The 21,679-nt window shown below is 47.5% G+C and overlaps 1 protein-coding gene across 1 annotated transcript in view; it reads left to right on the top strand.

Annotated features, from left to right (window-relative positions):
• Positions 1 to 919: 919 nt before the first annotated feature.
• GRAMD1B (GRAM domain containing 1B) overlaps positions 920 to 21,679 on the top strand; it is a gene marked incomplete at its 3' end in the record, with an annotated part of 25,740 nt that continues 4,980 nt past the window's right edge. Inside the window, exons 1-10 of the mRNA XM_009878477.1 lie at positions 920 to 1,123; positions 2,622 to 2,642; positions 8,192 to 8,212; positions 15,769 to 15,853; positions 16,743 to 16,846; positions 16,987 to 17,082; positions 17,545 to 17,625; positions 19,701 to 19,816; positions 20,305 to 20,461; positions 21,120 to 21,322. Of these exons, the coding sequence (XP_009876779.1) occupies positions 1,010 to 1,123; positions 2,622 to 2,642; positions 8,192 to 8,212; positions 15,769 to 15,853; positions 16,743 to 16,846; positions 16,987 to 17,082; positions 17,545 to 17,625; positions 19,701 to 19,816; positions 20,305 to 20,461; positions 21,120 to 21,322 (998 nt within the window). The remainder of the gene's footprint in view (positions 1,124 to 2,621; positions 2,643 to 8,191; positions 8,213 to 15,768; positions 15,854 to 16,742; positions 16,847 to 16,986; positions 17,083 to 17,544; positions 17,626 to 19,700; positions 19,817 to 20,304; positions 20,462 to 21,119; positions 21,323 to 21,679) is intronic.

Raw genomic sequence — 21,679 nt, 5'->3', positions numbered from 1 at the left:
ACTGCTGGAGGAAATGAGTTACGGAGGGAAAAACGGATATAGCATGTGGTATTTTGAAGAGTCTGGCAGGAAGAAGAGGCATCAAAAGAGAAGGAACAGCAAGGAAATCTTGAGTTTTCCTGTTATATTTAAGTATGTATGTAACTGACTTTCTGATGTAGGTGTTGAGGCGTTTGCTGAAGATAAGGGATGAGAGGTTCCGTTCCCCTAAATATTTCATAGTTTCCGTAGAACCCCAAAAGATCTTGCTTTTCCCCACTATGAAAGGGGATTTTTGATTTTTTTTTATATCCTGGAAACTTTTATGTTACAGCAAAACATTTTCATGCCCAGCTCTAACTGGTGTGGGAAAGAATGACTTGATACAGGAAATCATGACTGCCCTCCCAGTGACCCGTCATTTTTGATTATCTTTAATGGCGTGTTTCCTAAAAGATACGCTTCCGTTTCTGTGCATCCCGCTGAGAACAGTTACACGTGCTGAAATAAAATAATGGAGGGACGGTGTGGGACTATATCGAGAACGCACGGACATCTCCTTCGTTCTGTAGTGTGAGTGTGGGTTTCCTAAGCTAAGATCATAATTTTAAACTCTCAGAGTTGACAGTGGAGGAGGAATTTATTCTCGTAGGCATTCATCTGTCATCAGGTGAACTGAAGAGTGGCTGGAGAAAGACACTGGCACCCTGTTGTAGTTCCCTCTGCCACTGATAAGTGGTAACTGTCTACAGCCTAATTTTACTGCGGACCCAAGTCCTACGTGTGGCATTGGGTGCATTGCTCCAGGAAGCCAGATTTTTACACTGTGCTAGTGGAGTGATCTGTGGGTTACGCTCCACCTCAAGGCATTGGTGCAGTTGCTTTCTGTTTGAGCCGAAGGTTGTTAACCCTGCTCTTTCTTTCTTTCTGCAGTACTGCCAGTAACTCAAACCGCAGCACGCCTGCCTGCTCCCCGATCCTGCGCAAACGCTCCCGGTCCCCGACACCGCAGGACTCCCAAGGAGACGCCATGGTGGAAAAAGGCTCAGACCACTCGTCAGACAAATCCCCTTCCACGCCGGAGCAGGGTGTACAGCGTAGCTGTTCCTCTCAGTCAGGCCGCAGCGGGGCCAAGAACTCAAAGGTGAGGAGCGAGCAAATGACTTTGGCCAAGATGTGCACATGTTCCCAGTTCTGAGCTCTCTAGTGCGGTACACTGGCTTTGTCCTGTGCCTTTTTTTTCTCTGGTTAACTTTCCTTCTCCTTCCCCCATTGTGCTTCCAAAAATTCTCCTAGCTGGGAGCCATTTGTGTAGGTCAGGCTTCAGCACAACTCTGTTGTCCTTTCAGCGAACCGAGTCCATGGGTTGCTGATGGCTTGTGCTGCAGTTCCCTAACAGGTTATGTAGACTAACCTTTTCGCAGTCAAGGCCTTTTTTCCTTGGGAGATTCTGTGGTTTTGAGAAGGACCTTGAGCATCAACTGTTGCAGTTCCTTTTTATCATCTGGATCATGAAAGGGTCATGGAAGAAATAAAGGTTCCTCTGTGCAGGTGGCCTGTGAAGAGGCTGTGCATTTCTCCAGTCCTGTCTGAGCCCTGTGTCGAGATGAAATTCAAGTTCCACAGAATCAATTTGCCAGTCCTCTCCACATCACCTTCTATCAGTGCAGTATTATGACTCTCTTGGCCAGGATAGATCATATTTTCCCTAGGAAGGTGTTGTCTCTTTTGACCATATTAGAAACAGCCTTGTCTTTGCTCTGCTGAGGAAGAAGGTTTTCAGGTTTGGTGGCTCTTGATTTTCTGTGAGTGGTGGGACCTGGTGAAGTTCACACACAAGGGCCTTGGATTTCATGTGTGACCTTTGATTGTAACCCTAATGTCAGTTAGCTGTGAGGAGCACTTGTGTTTTTCCAGATTTTTGAAGTGGAATATTCAGCCCAATAACTTCACCATGCTACAGGCATAGCTCTGATGGCTTGTGTGAAAGGAGTTGTTACATCTTTGCTCGATTTATTGCTGAGTTGTGTCACGCACACAAGAAGTCTTCATCCGCTCCCCTTTGTGGTCACTGTCAGCTGAGGAAACAGGATTCACTGGCTCACGTTCACTGGGCTGAGCCGATCTCTCGCCTCTAAGGGGGGAAGTATGTGAGTTCAAAAGAGGGGGCGAAGCCAGTCGTGATAGGTCTTGAAAAAGTTCTGAGGTTACCCTTGAGGTCAGACTCGATTCCTGTGTACACAGGAACCTACAAACACCTACCATCACAGCCCTGGGGCCACAGGACCGGATGTCACCCTCACGTGGGATGGTGTCAGCAGTCTGGCCCCAAAAGAAAATCATGCAGATGGGAGGCAGGCAGGGTGCAGGGCACGGACGTCCTCAGTAAGGGGGCATTACGGACACAAATTGCGTTGCCCTGGCCCATGAAGTGCTGTGATTAAAGGCAACAGGAGTGTGGTTTTTGCCAACATGGTGACTGATAAATCTGGCCTTGAATTCACGGTGCTTTTCACAGACAAGGCGGGGTGTAATGCTTTCGGTTGGGTTTGTGGGTTTTCCTTCTCTTGATTTGCGAGGTAATTTTTCTTCTTTCCTTAATTTCTCTCTTTTCATTCCTGCATGCTTTCTCTCCGATTAAGTCACACAAGCGCCTCTCCAAAGTAAGCCTTCTTTTTTCTCTCCTGTCCCCCACTGTAGAATTGTCTCATCACTCAGAAACCCTCCCGTGGTGCTGAGTGGTGACCCCAGTAAGGCATTCTCCTGGTGCGGCTGCGAGAATGTCGGCAAGAGCTCGGCCCGATGCCTGTAGCTGAGAAGCTGGTTTCACTTATATCACTGGGATCTCATTAATATTTGCTCACATGGTGTGAGAACTGGCCTGTTCATCACACTGCTTCAATTACTGACAACTAATTTTAGCCTTTGTTTTAAGGTTTGCTTTCCCTCTCCCTTCAAGTGAGCTGTTGTCTTTGCCAGGGAGAATTCTGCAGGCTTTGGTAGGCTGAACCACAATCCCTTCTCTTTCCTCTCTTCTTAACTCTATGCCTTTCAGAAACAACAGTTGATCTCCATAACTTCTTGCCTGCTTGTTATGACAAATAGTAGTTTTGTGGCCAGTCATCTCAGCTTACTGCCCTTGCACGCTTTCCTGTGTGATGTAAATATTAAAGATCAGTGATGTCAAATGAACCCAGCTTAAATCTGTTAGAATAGACCTGTCCCGAATGAATTGTGAGAATTCATGGGCTCGCTCTGAAAGATCATAAGTAGAAGATCCCTCTGTGGGTGCTTGGATTGGAGATAAGCTCGTCTGAGATTTGATCTCGCATCTGTATGCTACCCTCAGAAGAGCGTAAAAATCAGAAATGCAGATAGGATGCTCATTTGACAGAGCGCCAGGCTGTTGGCATTTCCACACGTCTACGAGTAAAGTTAAAATCAGAATGACCTGGATGGCCTCATAACCCATGAAATCAACACCTTGGCCTTTCCCCAGTTGATGCTTAGATTTCATTCTAGGCAAGTTCTCAGAGAGCATGAAGGAGCCTACCGTGCTGGCTTACTGTGTTTCTTTGGCCATAATGCCTCTTGTAACCAGCCTGACCTCACGTGATGGCTGGTGTCTGCTAGAAGCTTCTTTATGTCTTGTTTTAGACAGATTGTCTTGTGCTTGGTACCTGCAGAGGACTTTGTGACTAATGTCTCAGATGAGGTGTGAAACAAATTCTATGTAAAATGCAGGTCTGGAGTAGCAGAGAGTCCTGAAAGGATTGCTGGTGTGTAGAGGTGTGTGAATTAGGACAGGCTCTGCTAAGCTGGAGACACTTTGCCTACGCTATGGAGAGAATAAAATGTGGGTTTGTGTAAAATGGATGCGTAGTGGTACTGTGATGCACTTGCTCTTCTGAGAGAGAAAAACCAAACAATTTCAAGACAGTTAGAGAAACAGAGGAAAGCAGATGAGTTCCAGTGCGAGGAAGCTGGCGCAGGGAGGGAAGGGGCTGGCGGGCCGACATCTGCCAGCCCGGTCAGAGCCTCCCGCCCTGCTCACCCACCGCCTCTGCACAGGGTGAGCCTCAAGCGCTGTGAAGACTTGACTCCCTTTCTTGTGCTCCAGAAAGTGGCTTTCTCTGCTACAACTGAGGAATCTCGAGCGTAACACGCCCCCTGATTCTCCCCACGCAGATGACGATACCTGTTTCAAGATAGGGAGAGGTTAGAAAGAAAGAACTCAAGGACCAGGATTTTAAAATCTCCTGTCTCAGCCTCTTCTCCTCTCCCCACCCGTCTTCTGCGAGAAGAATGGTTTGATTTTCCAACCTGCCTCGCTTATGAAATGAAACAGCTTGAGCCCATGAGTTTGTTGCTGTGTTTATACAGTTGCTGACAGATCTGCTTGAAGTCCCTGCCCTCTTTTGTCTGTTGTGTTACTTGTGGTGCTGCAGTGTTGCCAGCAGAGGGAGCGCTTCACCGGGAGTTTTTAAGCACTGGATGACGTCTGTAGGAAATCTGTTCTGGAGTTTGCTTTTCCATGCTGACCGCCAGTGTGGCACGGACTAAACCACCTACAGGCCTGCACCAGCCTTAGGCATTTACTAGCAAACACCACTGCTTCTGGAACAGCCGTCTGACTCGGCCGAAACACCCTTTTCCCTAGCAGCCAGCAACGAATTACAGATTTTTAACACTTTTGCTCTTGCCCAAGCGTAAAAGTGATTTCCTCTCCGTTGCAGATCCTTCACGTCCTTCATAATGAATGCTGAGGAAAATACCTGTTGAGGGGAAAACTTGAGTTTTGATGTAGGCTATTTGTTGTAGAACAGTTTAGTTGAGAAGGGATCTCAGAAGGTCTCTTGTCCAAGCCTCTGCTCAAAGAAGGGCTGATGTGGTTAGATTAGTTTGGTCTAAAGTCTTGGCCAGCCACGTTTTGCCAGCCTCCAAGACTGGAGATCCCACAGCCTCGTCGGGCTCCTGCTCCAGTGCTTAACCACTCTTGCTGTGAACAGGCTTTTTCCTCCTATCCAAATAGAATTTCCCTTACTGCAGCTTATGACTGTTGCACCTTGTCCTTCCAGTGTGCAATTATGAGAAGAGTTTGGCTGTGTCTTCTCATTTACCCCTCCCATTGGGTGGTATGATCCCCCACAGGTAACAGGTCATGCAATTCTGGTTCTTTTGGACTGGGGTGAGAGGGGAATAAATGTCATCGATTTCTTTGAGTGATTTGGCCATGTGCATTTAGAAGCCAGGTGAATAGCACGTATTTTGGAAGTACACAGGTCAGGAGAGAGGACTCTGCAATTGGTTATGAGCTCTGCCCCTCACCCTGGCTCTGTGCCTCTGTTTCCCCAGTAGTAAAATGGAGTTAGGGATACTTCTAGAGCTCTACGGCACGCCCTTCACCTTGCAGGAGCTTCTGTTCAACTGGAAGCAGCAGCATGTAGAAGTTGTGATCCTGCTCTGAGGAATACTGAAGGGAGGAAGCTTGTTTGCATGAAGTTAGCAGGCTGAACTTCATGTGATCTTCCACAGCAGTATATGTAAATATGAGATCAGTAACATGTGATGATTTAGAGGCAGGTTCAGAGAAAACACCCCATTTTCTTCCTTCCTTGAGTTCTCCCAAGTTCTTCCTAGTTACAGCCACCATGTAACCGTGAACTCTGGTATCTGCTCTTGTAGCATCGTCTCTGCAAATCAGTTCCATTTTTTCCACTTCTGTGTGCAACTCTATTCCTCTATTACTTATTTATTTTCTCTTTTCAGTTCTAATGCTTATGGTTTCTTTTTCCAGTATGACAGACTTAACCTGCTCAAAGTAAGAATATGTTTTTTCCTTTTTCTTTCTTTTTCCCCTCCATTATACTGTCTCTTGACTTCCACAGTTCACGTCCCCCTGTATTCTGACTCTCAGTGAGTTAAATAGAAAAGGTAAATAAAAGGAAGTTAGATTTAAGGACTCAGTCTCCCTTCTCTTTGGGTTTCCTGTATTCTGTTCTACCTGCAAATGGGGGTCACAGGAAGGAATCACCTCGTATTTAGGACACTTGGTGGAGGCATAAGGTGAGGCTTGGCTGTCAGTATAATTGTGTGGAAGAGCTTAGAAAGGAGGAGCTGCAGAGCTCCGCAGTTTGGGGAGATTCAAGTGTGTGGGGGGAGAAGGAGTTACTGCAGTTAACGCAGCACCGGGGAATGAAATCCTGTGGCAGTGTGCTGAGCCCACAACATGTGCATCCAGGTTTAGAAGACGCATTGACAGCAGTGACTCTGTTTTGCCTATGCCAGTCATAGTTTGATAATGAATTTTTTCCCCAGGAGTTTCTGAGTTCTGCCTTTTGCTCGTGCTGCAGATCCATCTTACACCCAGTGCTCCTGACCACAAGGTGGTGTGTATGTGGATTAATTCCCTTAATTTTTTTTGGTACAGGCTGAATTGCATAAGCCCTTTTTTCACGTCCCGCTTGCAGAAAAGAATGACTTCAACCAGGCCCTTAATGAATGAAGGGTATGGCCAAATATGGCAAAGTGTAGGAAGTGAGAGGAAGTTTCTCTGATGAGCTGATGATGCGTACTCAGTTCTTCAGTTCATAACCTTTCCCCAGGATTTGGGGAAAGGCCTTAGCGGTGTTCCTCTTTTTAGCATCACACTCCTGTATTGTGGGGTTTTTTATTTTGGAGCAGCGCAGCAAAACTTGCAGAAAAGCCCAAGGGTGCAAGGGATCCTTCGGAAGTATTGGCTGTGTGCATGAGATCCAGATGCCAGTAAGGTTGTGACTGGAGTGGCGTAGAAGAGAGCACAGGGAAGGGAATGCAGGGGTCCCTAGCGAAAGAACAGTGGGAGCAACCCCGTGTCTTCCTAGAAATATCTGGTCCAATCTGATCTCACCGACACTTTGTACTTACTTTCTATGGTGAACATCGTGCGCATTGTCAGTCCCGTTGCGGGCGATCCCCTGCAGGCACTGTCTGTGTTTCTGTGAATATGAACTTGACTCTCTGAGCGAAACCTCCGCAAACCAGTATGTTTTCCTTCGAACTGGTTACAAGGCTATGAAAAGTACTCCCAGTCCAAGGTCATAAGCGAGGTGACTTCAAAGAAAGAACTGCAGTGAAATATTGCTTCTGTCCTTGTCTGTCCGAGTTGGCTCCCCCAAGTGTCGTGCAGATGTGCCCTTGCTGGTTGGGAGGCACGGCTGCTGACACACAACCTGCCTGGCAGTGCGTGCTGTAGCTGACCACAGCCAGTGGTGAAAGGCTACAGTCCCCCCAAGCTTCGTTGCGCTGAGGTAAACCCACCCTAAAATGGGGGATGCCTATACGTTCTGTCAGTTCTGCTCGGTGTCCTGAAATCGGAAAGCCAGCCCAACCGGAGTGGGAGTGTGAAGCTTATTTCTTCCTCTCTCTCTGCAGATATATCTCACCTCCAGCTGGAAACTGCCAAGTGTGACTTTCCAAGCTGAGTGAGCTTTTTCATAAGCTTCAATGTGGCATGTGGCCTGTCCTCTCAAGCTGTCTGAAATGCCATAAGGACCAAAAAAAATAGAAATCACATGTGCGGATGATGCAAAACACTATGCACTGAAATTCTGACAAAAAACCCAACAACCAGCCTTTTTTTTGTTTGTTTGTTTTTGTTTGTTTGTTTAGCTTCTCTAGTGATTTTCTTCAGCAATTTTCCTGGCTCTTTATGTGTCTTCCTTTTAAAATTTAAAATACTGTTTAAAGTTTTGCCTGATTGTGTCCCTGCATCCTGGTAGTTCTTTTAGGGCTTATTTGCACAGGGGATGCATTCAACGCAGCGTGATTTTTGCAACCCAGCCAGCAGACATGGAAGAATGAAGCCTCTGAGAGAAATGGCTGGCAGTGATTATGATTAGCTCCTGCGTTGCTAGCGGGCGCTGCTGTTCTGCAAAAAGGGATTGCAGCATGCGCGCGTGGGTTTGTGTGCTGTGCGTGCATGTGGACATGCACACATAAGCCTGAATTGTTTCCTATTACGGACTCGTGCTGCTGGATTTGTTCTTTGTTCCTGTCACTGGAAATAACTGTGTCAGACCACACTGTGAAATCCATTGAAATCTTCCGTTTAATCCCACTTTCACTTCGCTTATTATACAAACCAGATTGGACCTAGTTTCTCTGTCCATCTTTCTTTTTATCCTAAGATCTCTGCGCTAACTAATGCTTCTCTTTTGTTTTGTCCTTACAGAAAAGCCAGAGTTGGTATAATGTAAGTACTCGTTTCTCTTGTCCCCGGGTGAATACGGGCTGGGTACCTGGGCGGGGGGGAAGGTGCAAAGGGGCTTTGCAGTGGCACTGGGGCATGCTGACCATTTCCAAAAAGAGGAGATGGAAATGGCTCACAACTGGCAAAGGAGAACTGACATCCTGAGGGGAAGGGTGCCAGAGAGAGCGAGCAAAAGCTTTGGCTTTTCAGTCACTCTTCTGATGGTCTCCACAGCCTGTACCTTCCACCTTCCCAACAGTTGGTCTCGCTGTGGTGACATACAGAGCTGCCACTGTGCAAACCCTTTGCATCTCTCAGAGCGGTGTGGGGCGAGGGAGGAGTTTTTTTCGATTGACCTCGCAGAAACACGCAACATCTTTTCCTCCTGTCTTGATTTTATTTTCGTGGTGCCAGCACGGACGCAGCTGGCGATGTGCAAATTTCCACAATCGATGTCCCTTCTGCACGGCTGAACCCCTACCCCTCCAGCGCTCTGCAGTAGATACCGGCAGTACTGTGGTGTTGTAGGCAGATGCAGCATTTTCATGTTCAGCAACAGTTCCTGCCTTCCTGCAGCCTCAGACCTTAGAACCGGTGGTTTTGGCTGATACAGCATGGCCAGGTTTGGCAAGTGGCGTGAGAGGCAGCCTTAGGGAGCTGCTGTATCTAAACTGCCCCAGGGTAGTGTGAAGGACAGGAGATGTGCTCGCAGAAGCACAGAGAGAGAAGCATCGAGGCAGTGGCATTGAGAAGGAAGGGTGAAGCGCAGTCAGCCAAACGGGTGGAGAAGTGGCCGGCAGAGGAACACGGCGTGAGGCGGTTTGGGCAGATGCGCAGGCCCAGCCAGGCTGCTGTGAAAACCTGAGGCCGTGGCGAAAGGCGACTTGTAGCTATTTTGCAAGAGCTGCTTCTGACTGTAGCTGCTGAGGTCTGTACCCTGCTGCATGGTGCTTTGCTGTGGTCTGCTTCTGTGGGTCTCTTGTGTTCTCATGTCCTCTCTATCTTATCTTTCTGTTCTCTTGTTTTTCCTCCATATATTTTCAGCATGAGAGACAGTACATCCGGAGAGTAAGCACTGGCTGCCCCCCCCCCCCCCAATTATTTTCCATTAGAAAACAAAACCAAACCATGTTCTAGTCAGTAGAGACATTCTGGCCAGATAAAAGCAGCAGCGTGGAAATGCGGATGGGCCACAAACTCCAGGAAGGCAGTCAAACCTACTTGGCAGTATTATCACCATTAAAAATGTGTTAATGCATCTCCGTGAATCAGTTTCCTTTTGCCAACTCCTTCTAGGCATTTGGACCATTCTGATTCTTCTATACCTTTCCCCACTGAGAGCAGGTCTAGAAATGAATTCGAGGCTGCCCCTTCACAAAGCCTTACGATTTCCTCTGCTCACTCTACCCCGCTTTCATTTTACATGAAGAGCAAACACTGTCTGCATTCAGTTCAGCAGCCCTGGGTGTACAGACTGTACAATCACAAACCAAAAATACAGTCCTTGCCTCAAAGAGCACATGGTCCTCCAAGATCCCGAGAGCATCGGTGGTCAGAATGCCAGTTGTCCAAGATGACTTAATTCTTTGCTGCTTTTAACTGGTCTTTTTGTCCTTGTGTATTTTGCCAGTTGGAACCCTTCCTTTTCCCTCTTCTGGATTCCTTTTTCTCTACTTTTTCCTTAAGATGCTACCAGCTTCTCTTGCCTTGTGTATTGTCCTTTTGATCTTACCAGTGCTTTTTGGGATTGACATCCCTACCAGACTGAGAAGTGGGAGAAAAGAGGTGAACCAAGGTCACGGATTGATTTGGCAGATCTGTCCTTTGTTGGTCTTTGTGTGCTTTCTCTGCTTTGCTTTCCAGAGGAGAGAGGCAGACTGGTCCAGGTGCACTGTAAGATTCAGAGAAGAACGCCAGTTTGAGAATAAATGTACTCGACCTTCTGGGGTTTGCTTTGTGTTCATGTCCTCACGGTGGAAGAGCAGCCATCCCTGGGCTGCCTGAGTTTACTAGCAGTTAGAAAGAACAAGTCCCTGAGGTGTTTCTCGTGCCTTTAGTGAGGAACCGCAGACATGAAGACTCTGGTTTAGGAGAACTGTTACGGCATAGAAGTTGGTTTGTTGGCCAGATGTGGTTTAGACCTCACCCGTCAGTGCTCAGCCTTCGGGATGTGGTTTGCGTGTGTCTACTCATTGAATTATTGATAACAGTTGTATTATTTAAAAAAAAATAAATTAAAAAAAGAATAGACCTCAAACCCAACTTTTTCTGTAATTGGGTTTACTGAAACAGAGATGTGAGTTACTCTGTAGACCTGATGTGCTTAGAGAGGCGAGAAAATTGTGTTTCGCTTCCCTGATGATACAAGGGAGGAGGTTGCACTGGCTGTGGGGGTGGCAGGAAATTCACAAGCTGATAGAAGGAATCTGACCCAGCACACATCATTAAAATTAGATACAAGCTGGAGATACTTTGCTGCTAAGGGTAAAACCATCCCCTGTGATGAGAAGAGCCCCATTTCCAAGCTTGGAGGAGCTCTCATTCTGTGTCCTGAGGTCGGTGTACAGTTGCGGCGCTGAGCCGGGCAAGTCCGCCACGTTTTTTTCTGCTTACTTCTCTCTCAGTTGGACTGTCAATCCTTCTACTTCCCTGACTGTTTCTAAATTAGGGTGTATGTCTTCAGTTTTCTGCAGCATTTCTAGCTGCTCTCTAGCAAGGCTTGCTTCTGTAAATTGCCTCCTGTAGTCCCTGTGCTGGTAGACACCAAGCATCAGGAGAATCTACAGAGCATGCTCCTCGAAAAGAGAGTAAGATGATCTTGAACAGTTAAAGCAAGCACAACTGACACCAGGGAAGAGGTGAGATTTATATCAGTAAGGTTTTCAGTTTACTACTTAGCTCCCAAGGTCTGCCTTGGTCTGGACTCCTTTCCTTTGTGTTTATCTATGCACAGTCCTTTCACCTGCCTTTTCTTTTGCAACCATGCTTGATTTGTATTTCCGTATTACAGCTTCTCCCTATAACTGTCCTGAACTGCTCCTCTCCACCTATGTGCAGGATAGCCCCAGAGTAGTTAGTGTGGAAAAAAAATTACAGAGAAAAGACACTAAGTGTCTCTTTCAGGTGTTCTTAAACATTACTAGAAGCATTTGCTGTCCTAGCAAGCTTGAAGAAATGAACAGGAGCACAGTTGTACCTACCTGTCTTTGGGAGAGCAAAGTCTGCACGAAGCGGGACAGGAGTCCTGCACCTGCAGGTCTGCAAACAAGTGCTGTGCACACAGGGCAGCTTTCAGCTTGGCTTGCGAGAGGTGAAAGCCTCAAAAATAAAGCCAGTCAAAGGCAAGTAAAGGAGAGAGCCCTAGGTTTTCCTTTGGGAAAATGGCAGCAAAAGCCTGTGCGCTTGGAGTTAGGAGCTGGTGGACCATGGTGCTGTGAAGGCTTTTCTTGGTGGAGACCTTGGTGGAGCAGCACTGGCAGGTTCTTAAGAACAACGTCGGCGATCGCAAGACTGAACACCATCAGCCTTTGCTGGTCTCAGCGTGCTGTCTTTTTTTCTTATCATACCCTCTTGGACACCTCACAGATAGCAGAGTGGAGAGGGAGACTCAGCGGTTGGAAGGAGTAAAAATGTTGCCCATAGAGACAAAGAGAAATTATGTGCCATGTTAAGGAAAACATAAACAGCTTTGCAATGGGTGTCAGTCTGAGTCTGACTCAGCAACAGCAATCATGTAGGTGGGTTTACTGCAAAAATTCAGGCTGGATGATGAGTTAGCAACATGTTGAACAAACAGTCTTTTTCTCTGTAAATCAGCGTGATCATATTTTAAGTTCCAGTGACCATTTTGTCAAACTGTTTCTGGAGGAATGTTAACTCGTTGTCTTTCAGTTTTTCTTCATCCTTTCTGATTTTCCATGACTTTAGGGGTGTGGATTAGCTGGCCTGGCACAGGTAATGCCGTGGTGCAGAGGCACTAAATGAGAAGTGAGCTTCTGGTGCAAGCTCATGTGAGGATGAACTCAAATCCACTTTCCAGTCCATATGGCCAGTGGTTACTTTGAAGCTTCTTCCTCTGCTCTTCATTCACTTTTAAAAGGAGGGAGGAAAAAAAAAAGAAAAGAGGAAGAAAATAACCTGAGAGGCCAGACCGGGTTTGGAGGAGATACTGCAGGACAGGTGGCCAGTTTCTTTGCTGGCATTAATCACCATAGCAGTCCTGCTGTCAGTGGTGTCTAAACTCTCCCACACAAGCAGGGAATATATTCTGTTCTTTTCTAGTAGTTTTTCTGATCTGTCCAGAAGCAATGAAAATCTTCCCTAAAGAGTTAAGAGCAGGACCGTCAGTCATGCAGATCAGATAAGATTTTCCTTCCCCTCTGCCTCTTGCCATCTCTCCTCCTCATCTCTTTTCTGTACAAGGCTGTATGTTTCTCATTTCTTGTGCTGTCAGACTTCTCTGTCCTGTCCCACTCCCCAGGATCATTGGCTTTATATTTCCTGTAGGAGGATTTGTTTGCGTATTAGACAGGGAGATCCTTCCATGGGGAGTCACCCTTTTCTCCCTGTTTTCCTCGCCGAGCCCGGTCAGTGCCATCCTGTCCTGTCTCTCTCTGTTTGCAGTAGAGTTAATGTTTGCTGTCTCCACCTCCAGGTTAGCTCTTACAAACCCTTGTCATTCATCTCTGCAAAGGGAGGTGGGTGGGTGTGTAGACAGAAGCATCCTGGCGGTTGGTTTTTTTTTTTTTGAAGTAATCCTGTAAGCAGTTTCTGGCAAAGAGGGCTACAGAAATTTTGTTTATTGTTCCCTACTTTTGGGATAGCAGATGACTGTGCTGCATCCTTCTAACAGGGCTAAATGGAGAGACTTGGCATCGTGGCTGAGCGGCACCAGTTCCATGGTTTGGACGTTTAACCGTGCATCTTTACATGAGATGGAGAGGCTGGGGACTATGGGCAGAGGGATACAGGTAGTTCAGTGCTCCAAGCAATTTTCCTGGGACCTGCAGGGAGTTCCTTTGCTGGAGCCTGAAGGAAGTCCTTGCCCTTCATGTCCAAAAGGATCTGACTTATGAATGAAACCTAGAAACACCCTTGCTTTTTGGCAGGATTACATATAGGAGTCGCAGAGCCCTTATTTCTAGCTGTATGCATCTCACAGTTTCTTATAGCTATATTCTTTAGACTGGTCTCTCCTTACTCCCCTCGTGCCTCCCCCAGCACGCTCTGTCCAGCAACTTTCCATTACAGGAAACATCTGCCGGGAGGGAGGGCTGCGCCTGGGTTACTACAGGGCATTGGCCCACAGAATTACCCAGCTACAGTAATGTAAAGCATGTGCGAGTCATTTTGGTATCTTCCCCACCCGCTCCTTCCACGAGAAGCATTAACACAGACTGAAGCTGCCTTTGAGAGCAGAGAGGGACTAGCGAGGAGAGCCTGAGGCAGACACCGAAGGAGTAAGAATAACTGCTTTTCTGATCTCAAAGGGGAGGAACAAAAAAAAGCAGCTGAAATCTCTGAGCTGTTTACCATCCTGTTCAGTCCTGGAAAGCGTGGCTAGATCTGTGAATTGCAGCAGCTTTGGTGGGGTCCGGGCTGTCTGAGCTGTTGCAGTGGGGAGCTGTGGCGGTCCTGGGCATCGGGCCGCAGTCGGGAGCTGCAGACGCCTTGCACAGACCTGCCTGGGACCGCTCGGGCTGTCGACGCTTCTGCGGAGCTGCTTTCAGGGATGCCCACAGAGAGAAGCTGGTGAGACTGGAGCAGAAGAGCACAAAGGTTGCCCGCCCGCGCGCTTACCCCGATGAGCCACTTTGTCAAAGTCCTCTGGAGGGCAGATCCTCTCTCGGATCTCCAGAGGCTGCTAGGGCAGACGACCTGAGCGTGAGCGGGAAAGTAGGGGAAGGCATGTAAACTCCTGCCAAGCTGCTGTATCTCTTTCGACTTTGAATCTAAACAAGAAGCAGTGACAGCAGGAACAGGAAAAGCAGAGTCTGAGGACACGGGGAGCTGTGCAAGTGCTGAGGGGACGCTATGGATTCCTTGCTGGAGTGTGTGGCTCTCTGGGATCTTGTGCTGGATCAAGAACTGCCATGTCTGCTGTGGGACCTGGAGGGGCCTGTCGACTTGTCGCGAGAAATTATCAACTGTGGATCAGATGAAATTCCAGCTGTGAGTGTCTCTGAACAGAACTGTTTGTCACTCTAACAGAAGGTCTGGTGCTAAGCAGGTTTTAGGCAGAACAAGCCATGCTATCGGGAGGGGACGTGAGCGCCCCTCTGCATGGAAACTGCTGCTGAGCTGGGCTGCTGTCATGCATTGAACCCGAAGTTCAGAGCTGATTATAATCTCTGTTATCCCTTCTTCTTGCATCCTGTCCGCTTGTCCCAAGAAATCTTGGGTTTGGGCTCTTGCTGGAGCCCATCTCTGACCAAGACCTTTTCCAGATGTTCAGGCTAGAAGTTTGGTGAGTAAAATTCTTATTTCTGTCATCTGCTGGTTAGCAGATTTTATTCAGAAGTAAGATACTTTGAGCCAACAGGAGTGGAGCAATTATCTGAAGTGCTGAGTTGATGTTTAAAAATACTGTTTCTATTTTATTGGTGTAAGGAGGGGAATGCGTTTTAGGGGCAGAGGGTTGTCTGTATCTCCTTCTTTGATTTGACAGCATTTGACTTTTTTTGAAGGATGCTGCTAAATAGACCTCATATTCCTCCCAGTCCTGTGACTCCACCATCACCATTCTCAAACAGAAGCTACCGTCTTGTAATCGCTTTGATTTTGGAGCCCCTTGCTGGGAGACTCTCAGGTGTGCCCAACCCTCTGCTTTGGGATATTTATATCTTGCAGCTGGAAGAGATAGGAGAGGGGTGTTGAAAGGAAGAGTCTGTGCCCTAGGTTGCTTCACCTTCCTTGGGTTTGTGGAAGAAAGGACACAATAGATGAGATGGGAGATTCGGGCCTCCTGAATTTGCACCTGCCTCTGTTTCAGTCAGCTCTGCCTTTAGAAGATGTTCTGGCTATTGTGAGCAGCTGCCGGCACAGACATGGCGTGTAGGAGGTGGTCTGACGTGGACAGTCGCGTTGTGGTTTGGTAAACACTGTAGAGAAGCCAGTTCTTGCTCTGGCAGGGTTGCAGCTCTTACTGAAGTGTCTGTTTTCTGGGGTTGCCGTTCCTGGGAGAACTGGGGATTGGCGGCGAACTGGTGCACTGCAAGCAGAGCACGTGTCATACCTTGTACAGCCTAGGATTGCAGGAAAAGAGGTTTCTCCCGCAGCCACGGCTTCCATGCAATTCTGTTTTGCTACCCAGCAGATTTGGGTACAGCCCTTGTACTGTGTACTTGCTCTTCCAAGTCAGGTTCTCCTCTTCTTCTCCCTTAATGCACTAAATCCCCAATCCTCCCGCCTGTTTGTCTGCTATGATGGGAGCTCCTAGCCTCATGCTTTTTAAGTGCATCCGATCCCCCTTCTCCTTACCAAGGTGTTCCTGTTTTCCCACTCCGTTTCTCTGTACTCATGCCTGCCCCTCTCTTTAACAGGCACTCTGTTATTTGCAGGTGTTGAGTCCAACGTACAAACAACGGAATGAAGATTTCAGGAAACTCTTCAAACAGCTTCCTGACACGGAGCGCCTCATTGTAGGTAAGGGCAGCCCCTTGGTGCAGCGCTCTGTTGTGCTGGCCCGTAGTTTGGGGAAGAGATCCAGCACACATGCACGCAGCTTTTTCTTCTTCAGAGGTATTGGCACCAAGGAACAAGCCCGCTGTATCTTTCAGGTGCACAGACAGAACACCTCCTCACCATATTAAGTTTCATTTGTTTTGCTTCAGGGAGAGCAATGCTGATTTGTGTCAGCTACAGCTCTGTTCCCTCATGATTTTAGGAGCATGTTTTCCTTCACAGCGTTCCCCTAAACCTGACAGTGTGTTGGTGTTAGAGCTCTTTCCTCATTTGGTCAAGGTTGTGTGTCTCAACACGCATAGTGCTGTGCTTCCTCTTTTTCTAACATCCCCAATGCTCCGTCCTCACACATGACTGCCCTTCCTACGTCCAGCTAGGCTTTAGCCTTGCAGCTGATTAGTGACTGCCTAGTGCACTGCATCTGTTCTTTTATCTTATGTAACCAGTGATCTCAGACCACGTCTCATACTGTTGAAAGACGCAGATCCTAGCAGAGGAATAGAAGTTGTTTAGGATATTTAAACTAGGAGAAAAGTGAAGAGCGGCACTTGAAGTCAAAAAAGAAAAGGCAGAGTAAAATCTGGAAGTGCGTAGGATGCTACAGAATGACCAGCTAATGAGGCGGGATCATCAGTCAGTAAGAGATTGTCTGTGACGTGCCCTCGGGGAGGAATCAGCCCAGTGGACAGAGCAGCAGCTCTGGCTCTGTTCTTTCTGGCTCGGCCTTTGCCTTTCTGTAGGATCATGTTGAGTCGCTTCTTCTCTTGATGGTGCTGCTTATCCTCACCTGTAGGCTGTCCTGTCTTCTGGTTTTGATGCTCCTAAATTATCATCTGTTGTCCACCCACAGATTACTCATGTGCGCTACAAAGAGACATTCTCCTGCAGGGCCGCCTCTACCTCTCTGAAAACTGGATCTGCTTTTACAGCAACATCTTCCGCTGGGAGACACTGGTAAGGCGGTCAGACTGCCGCATCGAGCGTATTTGCTGACATTGCTTTAAAAGCCCTCTTGCCGTTGTCTTTCTCATCAGTGTCTCTCTTTACCTGTGTTCTTTTTCTGCCTTCCCCTTTTTGCATGGCTCTGACTGTAGCTGACAGTTCGCTTGAAGGATATCTGCTCGATGACCAAGGAAAAAACAGCACGGCTCATTCCTAATGCCATCCAAGTTTGCACTGACACTGAAAAGGTACATCCTTGAAGCTTCCACCTCTGGGTCCACCCCTCACGGCTGCCAGGGACAAGGGAATACATGTGTTGCGGGATTTTTCCAAACTGACTGCTTGTGCTACTTGGGGGCCTGGGAGGACGCACCGAGGGAAAAGGGCTGGGCGCAGAGCTTCTGCAGACCTTGGGCCGAGCCTGGAACACCTGTAGCTCCTGCGTGGGGTCTGGGGTTATATTGTAGTACATCTCTGCCAGAACCGTTTCTGTGCTCAGACTCACTCCCTTGGGTGAGAGGTACCGAGCCTCTCGGTGAAGCCACCGCGAGCTTCAGTCTGTGCCCAAAACCTGACCAGCTGTGCTGTATGGCTTGCTCAGTCCTTCTGCGAACTGTAGCTGGAAGGTGATGCAAACAGGCTTGTCTGTTGTTCTTCCCTTTTTGGGGCCTCTTCTGAACTGACTTTTGTCTCCTTCTCTTCCCATTCAGCACTTTTTTACTTCCTTTGGGGCTCGAGACAGGACGTACATGATGATGTTCAGACTCTGGCAGAACGCTCTCCTTGACAAGGTATGGAGATCAGCACCGCAGTGTTGGGGTGGGATGAGAGGGAGGTGATGAATATGTGCAGAAGCATAATACCTGTGACTAATGTATATGCATAAAAAGATGTAGGGACGATAAGCACATGTGTTTAGGAAAAGCAACTACGTAACTGCAGGTCTAATTTTCTCTTTTTGCACGGAATTCTGTATGTACCGACACATCTTGCACGCACCGTAGATCCCACTTTGCCTCTGCCCAGGGGTGGAAGCATGTGTCTCAGGAAGGAGTTTTTTGAGGTCTTTATTTCAAGTGGAACACCTCAGAAGACAGCAGTTCAAAATGCAGCAGAAATAGCTCGGTGCACAGGCAAAGCTCTCAGTAAGTCTGTGCTTCAGAAGTGCAGAGTTCAAGATAGGACAGACAAAAAGCTGGCGTTCAGGGCACCCCAAACCCAGACAAGCGCAGTGTGGGTGCGGGGTGCACTGGGTAAGAAGGGCTCAGTGGGTTGGATTTTAAAATAAAGCAGGGATGTGCACCTGCTGTGCCAGAGGCCCCGTATAGCCTATATTTGATCTGAGTATCTGTTCCACAGTCCACTGAGTATTTCTGGCCTTACTGCAGGAGTAAGACTCGTGAACTGATGTTACAGTGCTACCAGCGTTTTGAGATGTGCTGGTTCGAGTTCGTACCATCTGGAAGGCTTAAGTAACCAGGCACCCAGAATACTCTGGCCTGGAAACTGCAGTAGCATTTAGTATATGAAAGGATCGCTTGGCAGTGGGCATCTTGTGTTGCTCCCATACACTGTCATTTGATCAGCCTTTTGAAGTTCCTAATGAAACTCACTGTCCTTGGTTTCAAGGTCAAAGCCAATGGGAACTGCGACACGGAGTGATAAAGGCAGGAAACGCTTCCAGAGCTCTTCTTCCAAATGTCAGATCTGTGCCTGGCAGGAGAGGAGAAGAGAGAACCTAGTCAGTTTTTCCTGATAAGACATGTGACAAGAAGGTCATTTTTTCCCAGATAAAAGTTTATCATTAGAAGCTTTTCCCTCTGGCTCTCAAAAAGTCACAATCAAAAGCATGATTCAAAATTTCGTGCCTTATCCCATGCAGTAACTATGGGAAGAAGTTCAAGCCAGCAGCTCAGGAAAAGTTGACTAGATTTGTTTTCCCTCATGACCAAGAAATCTTTGTCCTTGGTCATGAATTTCTCATGGGTAAAAATCCGTCCCCTTTCATCTTCGTACCACATGTTTCAATCACAAGTTTCTTAAGAACCTCAGAACACAGTCATATGGTGATCAACTGATCTGCATCCCTCAAGAGCTGGGCTTTTGTGAACGGTCTTGATAATTCATTTTATCTTTTTAACTGGAAGCATACACAAGCTGTTCGCAGTACTATCTGATGAGACAAATTCTTCTTGATTTTAAACTGCAACAGGAAATGTTTTCCTTCGTTGCTGTTTTAGATAATTCTCCCTGCAGCTGTAATTCTTTAGGCAGCTTTAAATTAAACAAACTTGGAGGGGAAAAAAGACACATGAAGAGTTGGAGTTTGGTGTAGTAGGAGACATTAAATGCGGGCACAAGAGAAGAGGCAGGGAAGACATGTGAAGGGAAACGTAGATTTACTGGTTACATTATTACACGCACAGAATTGTCATAAGGTGAAATCTCTGGGTGTAGCCTCATGTTGGCTTTCTGATAGTCTTAATTAACGTGACATTGTGGCATGGAAAAATAACTAAGTCAGATTTTGGGGCTGATAGTGAAGGTCTACTTAGCAAAAGGGCCTCTTGTTGCTGGATGAGGGCTGGTTTGGCCTGACAGTACGAGGACATAAACACCTGCGGCCTTTGGCCAGCACGGAGCTGGGCCAGCCTGCCTGTAACACACGATCCACCTCGTAGAGTCCCTGGAATTCCGAAGACGAGAGCCTGTTGGAAGGCTCTCACCTCCCGTCAGTGGCTGTGTCAAAACCTCTCGCTTCACTTCTCAGGGAATGTACTATTCCCAGCAATGGGAGTTCCAAATAGTCATTGTATTTTAGTATTCTCAGGTGGAAGTGTGTGCTTTTCTCTGTTCCCCTTTTTAGCCTCTCTGTCCAAAGGAGCTCTGGCACTTTGTCCACCAGTGTTACGGGAACGAGCTGGGTCTCACCAGTGATGATGAAGATTATGTGCCTCCTGACGATGACTTCAACACAATGGGGTGAGTGAGGAGGAGTAAAATCTGCCCGTGATGATTTTCTTTCCTCCTCAGCAGAGCAGGAGTCCTGATATGTTGCATGCCTCAAACTGCTCGTTGTCCCTAGTGAGAGATTCTGATTTCTGGCCAAATGCTTGCCCTCAAACGTGTAATGTCTGAAATCCTGAAAGCTACCACCTTTCCTCATGGAAGTTTGTAGGAACTGAAATGCTGCCTCTGCGCTCACTGAGCTAGATGAGCGAATCTGTAAGTGCTGAAGCATCCCAGTCACAAGGCTGGTCAGCGGGTTACATGGTCAGAAAACGCTCTTGCTTGTTGTTCTGTGTTTAAACACTTGAGAAATTTGGGCTTGATCTTGCCTGTGCTGAGCCATTTCTGCTTCCGGTCAGACTGGAAACTTCATAGAAGTATTCTTACTTACTCTGTGTGTCCAGTTGTAGCTGTACTGAGAGGGGTAAACATAAAAACCTGTGTTCTCTGTGGCGTCTCAGCTACTGTGAAGAAATCCCTGTGGAAGAGAACGAAGTCAATGACAGCTCCTCAAAAAGCAGCATGGAGGCCAAGCCAGAAGCAAGCCCTCAGCTGCCAAAGAAATCGGTCACTGCCAGCACGCTGACATCTACGGGAAGCAGTGAAGCGCCAGCCTCGGTAAGTGGTCCTCCTCCCTCACAGGGGGAGCATAATCCTTTTCTGTGGGATCTAGGCGTTAATCCTTGAAGGGACGAGGGAGCCGCTGCTGCTGCAGCTGACCTCAGGCCTCATGTCAGTGATAGCTGACGCTGGGCTGACAGAAGATGAGCGAAGAGAGCCTACTCTTAGAAGCCGGTACACTGGGACTCTCAGCAGCAAGTGCATTCTCCTGTCTGTACTTTAGAAGAAAAGAAATGGAGCATTAGAGATAAAAGGGTTATAATTTCCTTTCTGCCTTCACTTACTCCTTAGCGAACAGCGTGTGCCCTCCTTGTGTTATGGCAGAGCAGAGCTCGTTTAGATGAAACCTCAGATTTTCCTACTTCTGTGGGGCTTGTTTGGGAGCAAACCAGCACTTTGCATGCTTGTCTGAGCAAACAAAAAGCCTTTTGTGTGTCCTGAGGTTGAACTCTGTGTGGTTCTTTGAGAGGAGGGGATCTAATATGTCCGTGTGTTTTACAAACACCGTACGGTAACCTTCCTCCTCTCTCTAGTAATTAATTTCCAGACATGTCAAGGCCAAATATTCCCAGGTATGAAGATGTAAAGTTTTTAGTAATAACCCCCAATTTCCAGGGGCTGATCTCACCCTCCTTATGCTCTCTCCTTGATGCAGTTTGATGGAGTGCTACCAGAAGAGGAGGAGGCAGTGGCAGAGAGTCCTGTGGAGAAAGACCTTGGCATTGCAAATATCATGGGAGAGAAGATAGAGATCATCGGCCCTGTGAACTCCCCTTCCCTGGACTTCAATGACAACGAAGACATTCCCACTGAGCTCAGTGACTCGTCAGAGACTCACGATGAAGGTATGGGGGAAAGGGCCATTCTGTCGGTGTTGTTTTCTGCCCTTTCCTATCTTTCCCAGTGAGGGAATGGAAATGGCAAATGCAGAATTCCTTCTCTGGACCCTAAGAGTTCAGAAGATGCAAAGAATTCCCATCTCAGGCCGCAGAAGGCAAACGTGTTCGGGAAAGATGTCCCTAAATTAACCTGTGTAGTTAATTGCCCCTTCTGACATTCCATCTGTTGATCAGTGGAAGAAAAGGGTTAGAAGTACCTCCTTGGGGTTCCTTCTTCACCAAGTAAAATGCTAAGGTCTTGGTGCTGTGAAAGCGCAGCCCCTGATATCGGGACAGAGAGGATCACGACTGGGGCTTGGGGGGCTGTTTCCCTTCA

The sequence above is a fragment of the Apaloderma vittatum genome, unplaced genomic scaffold (assembly GCF_000703405.1).
Source record: "Apaloderma vittatum isolate BGI_N311 unplaced genomic scaffold, ASM70340v1 scaffold12381, whole genome shotgun sequence".
In the NCBI taxonomy this organism is placed as follows: domain Eukaryota; kingdom Metazoa; phylum Chordata; class Aves; order Trogoniformes; family Trogonidae; genus Apaloderma; species Apaloderma vittatum.
Note: the sequence above shows the minus strand (reverse complement) of the source record. Positions and strands in the feature narration are given on the sequence as shown.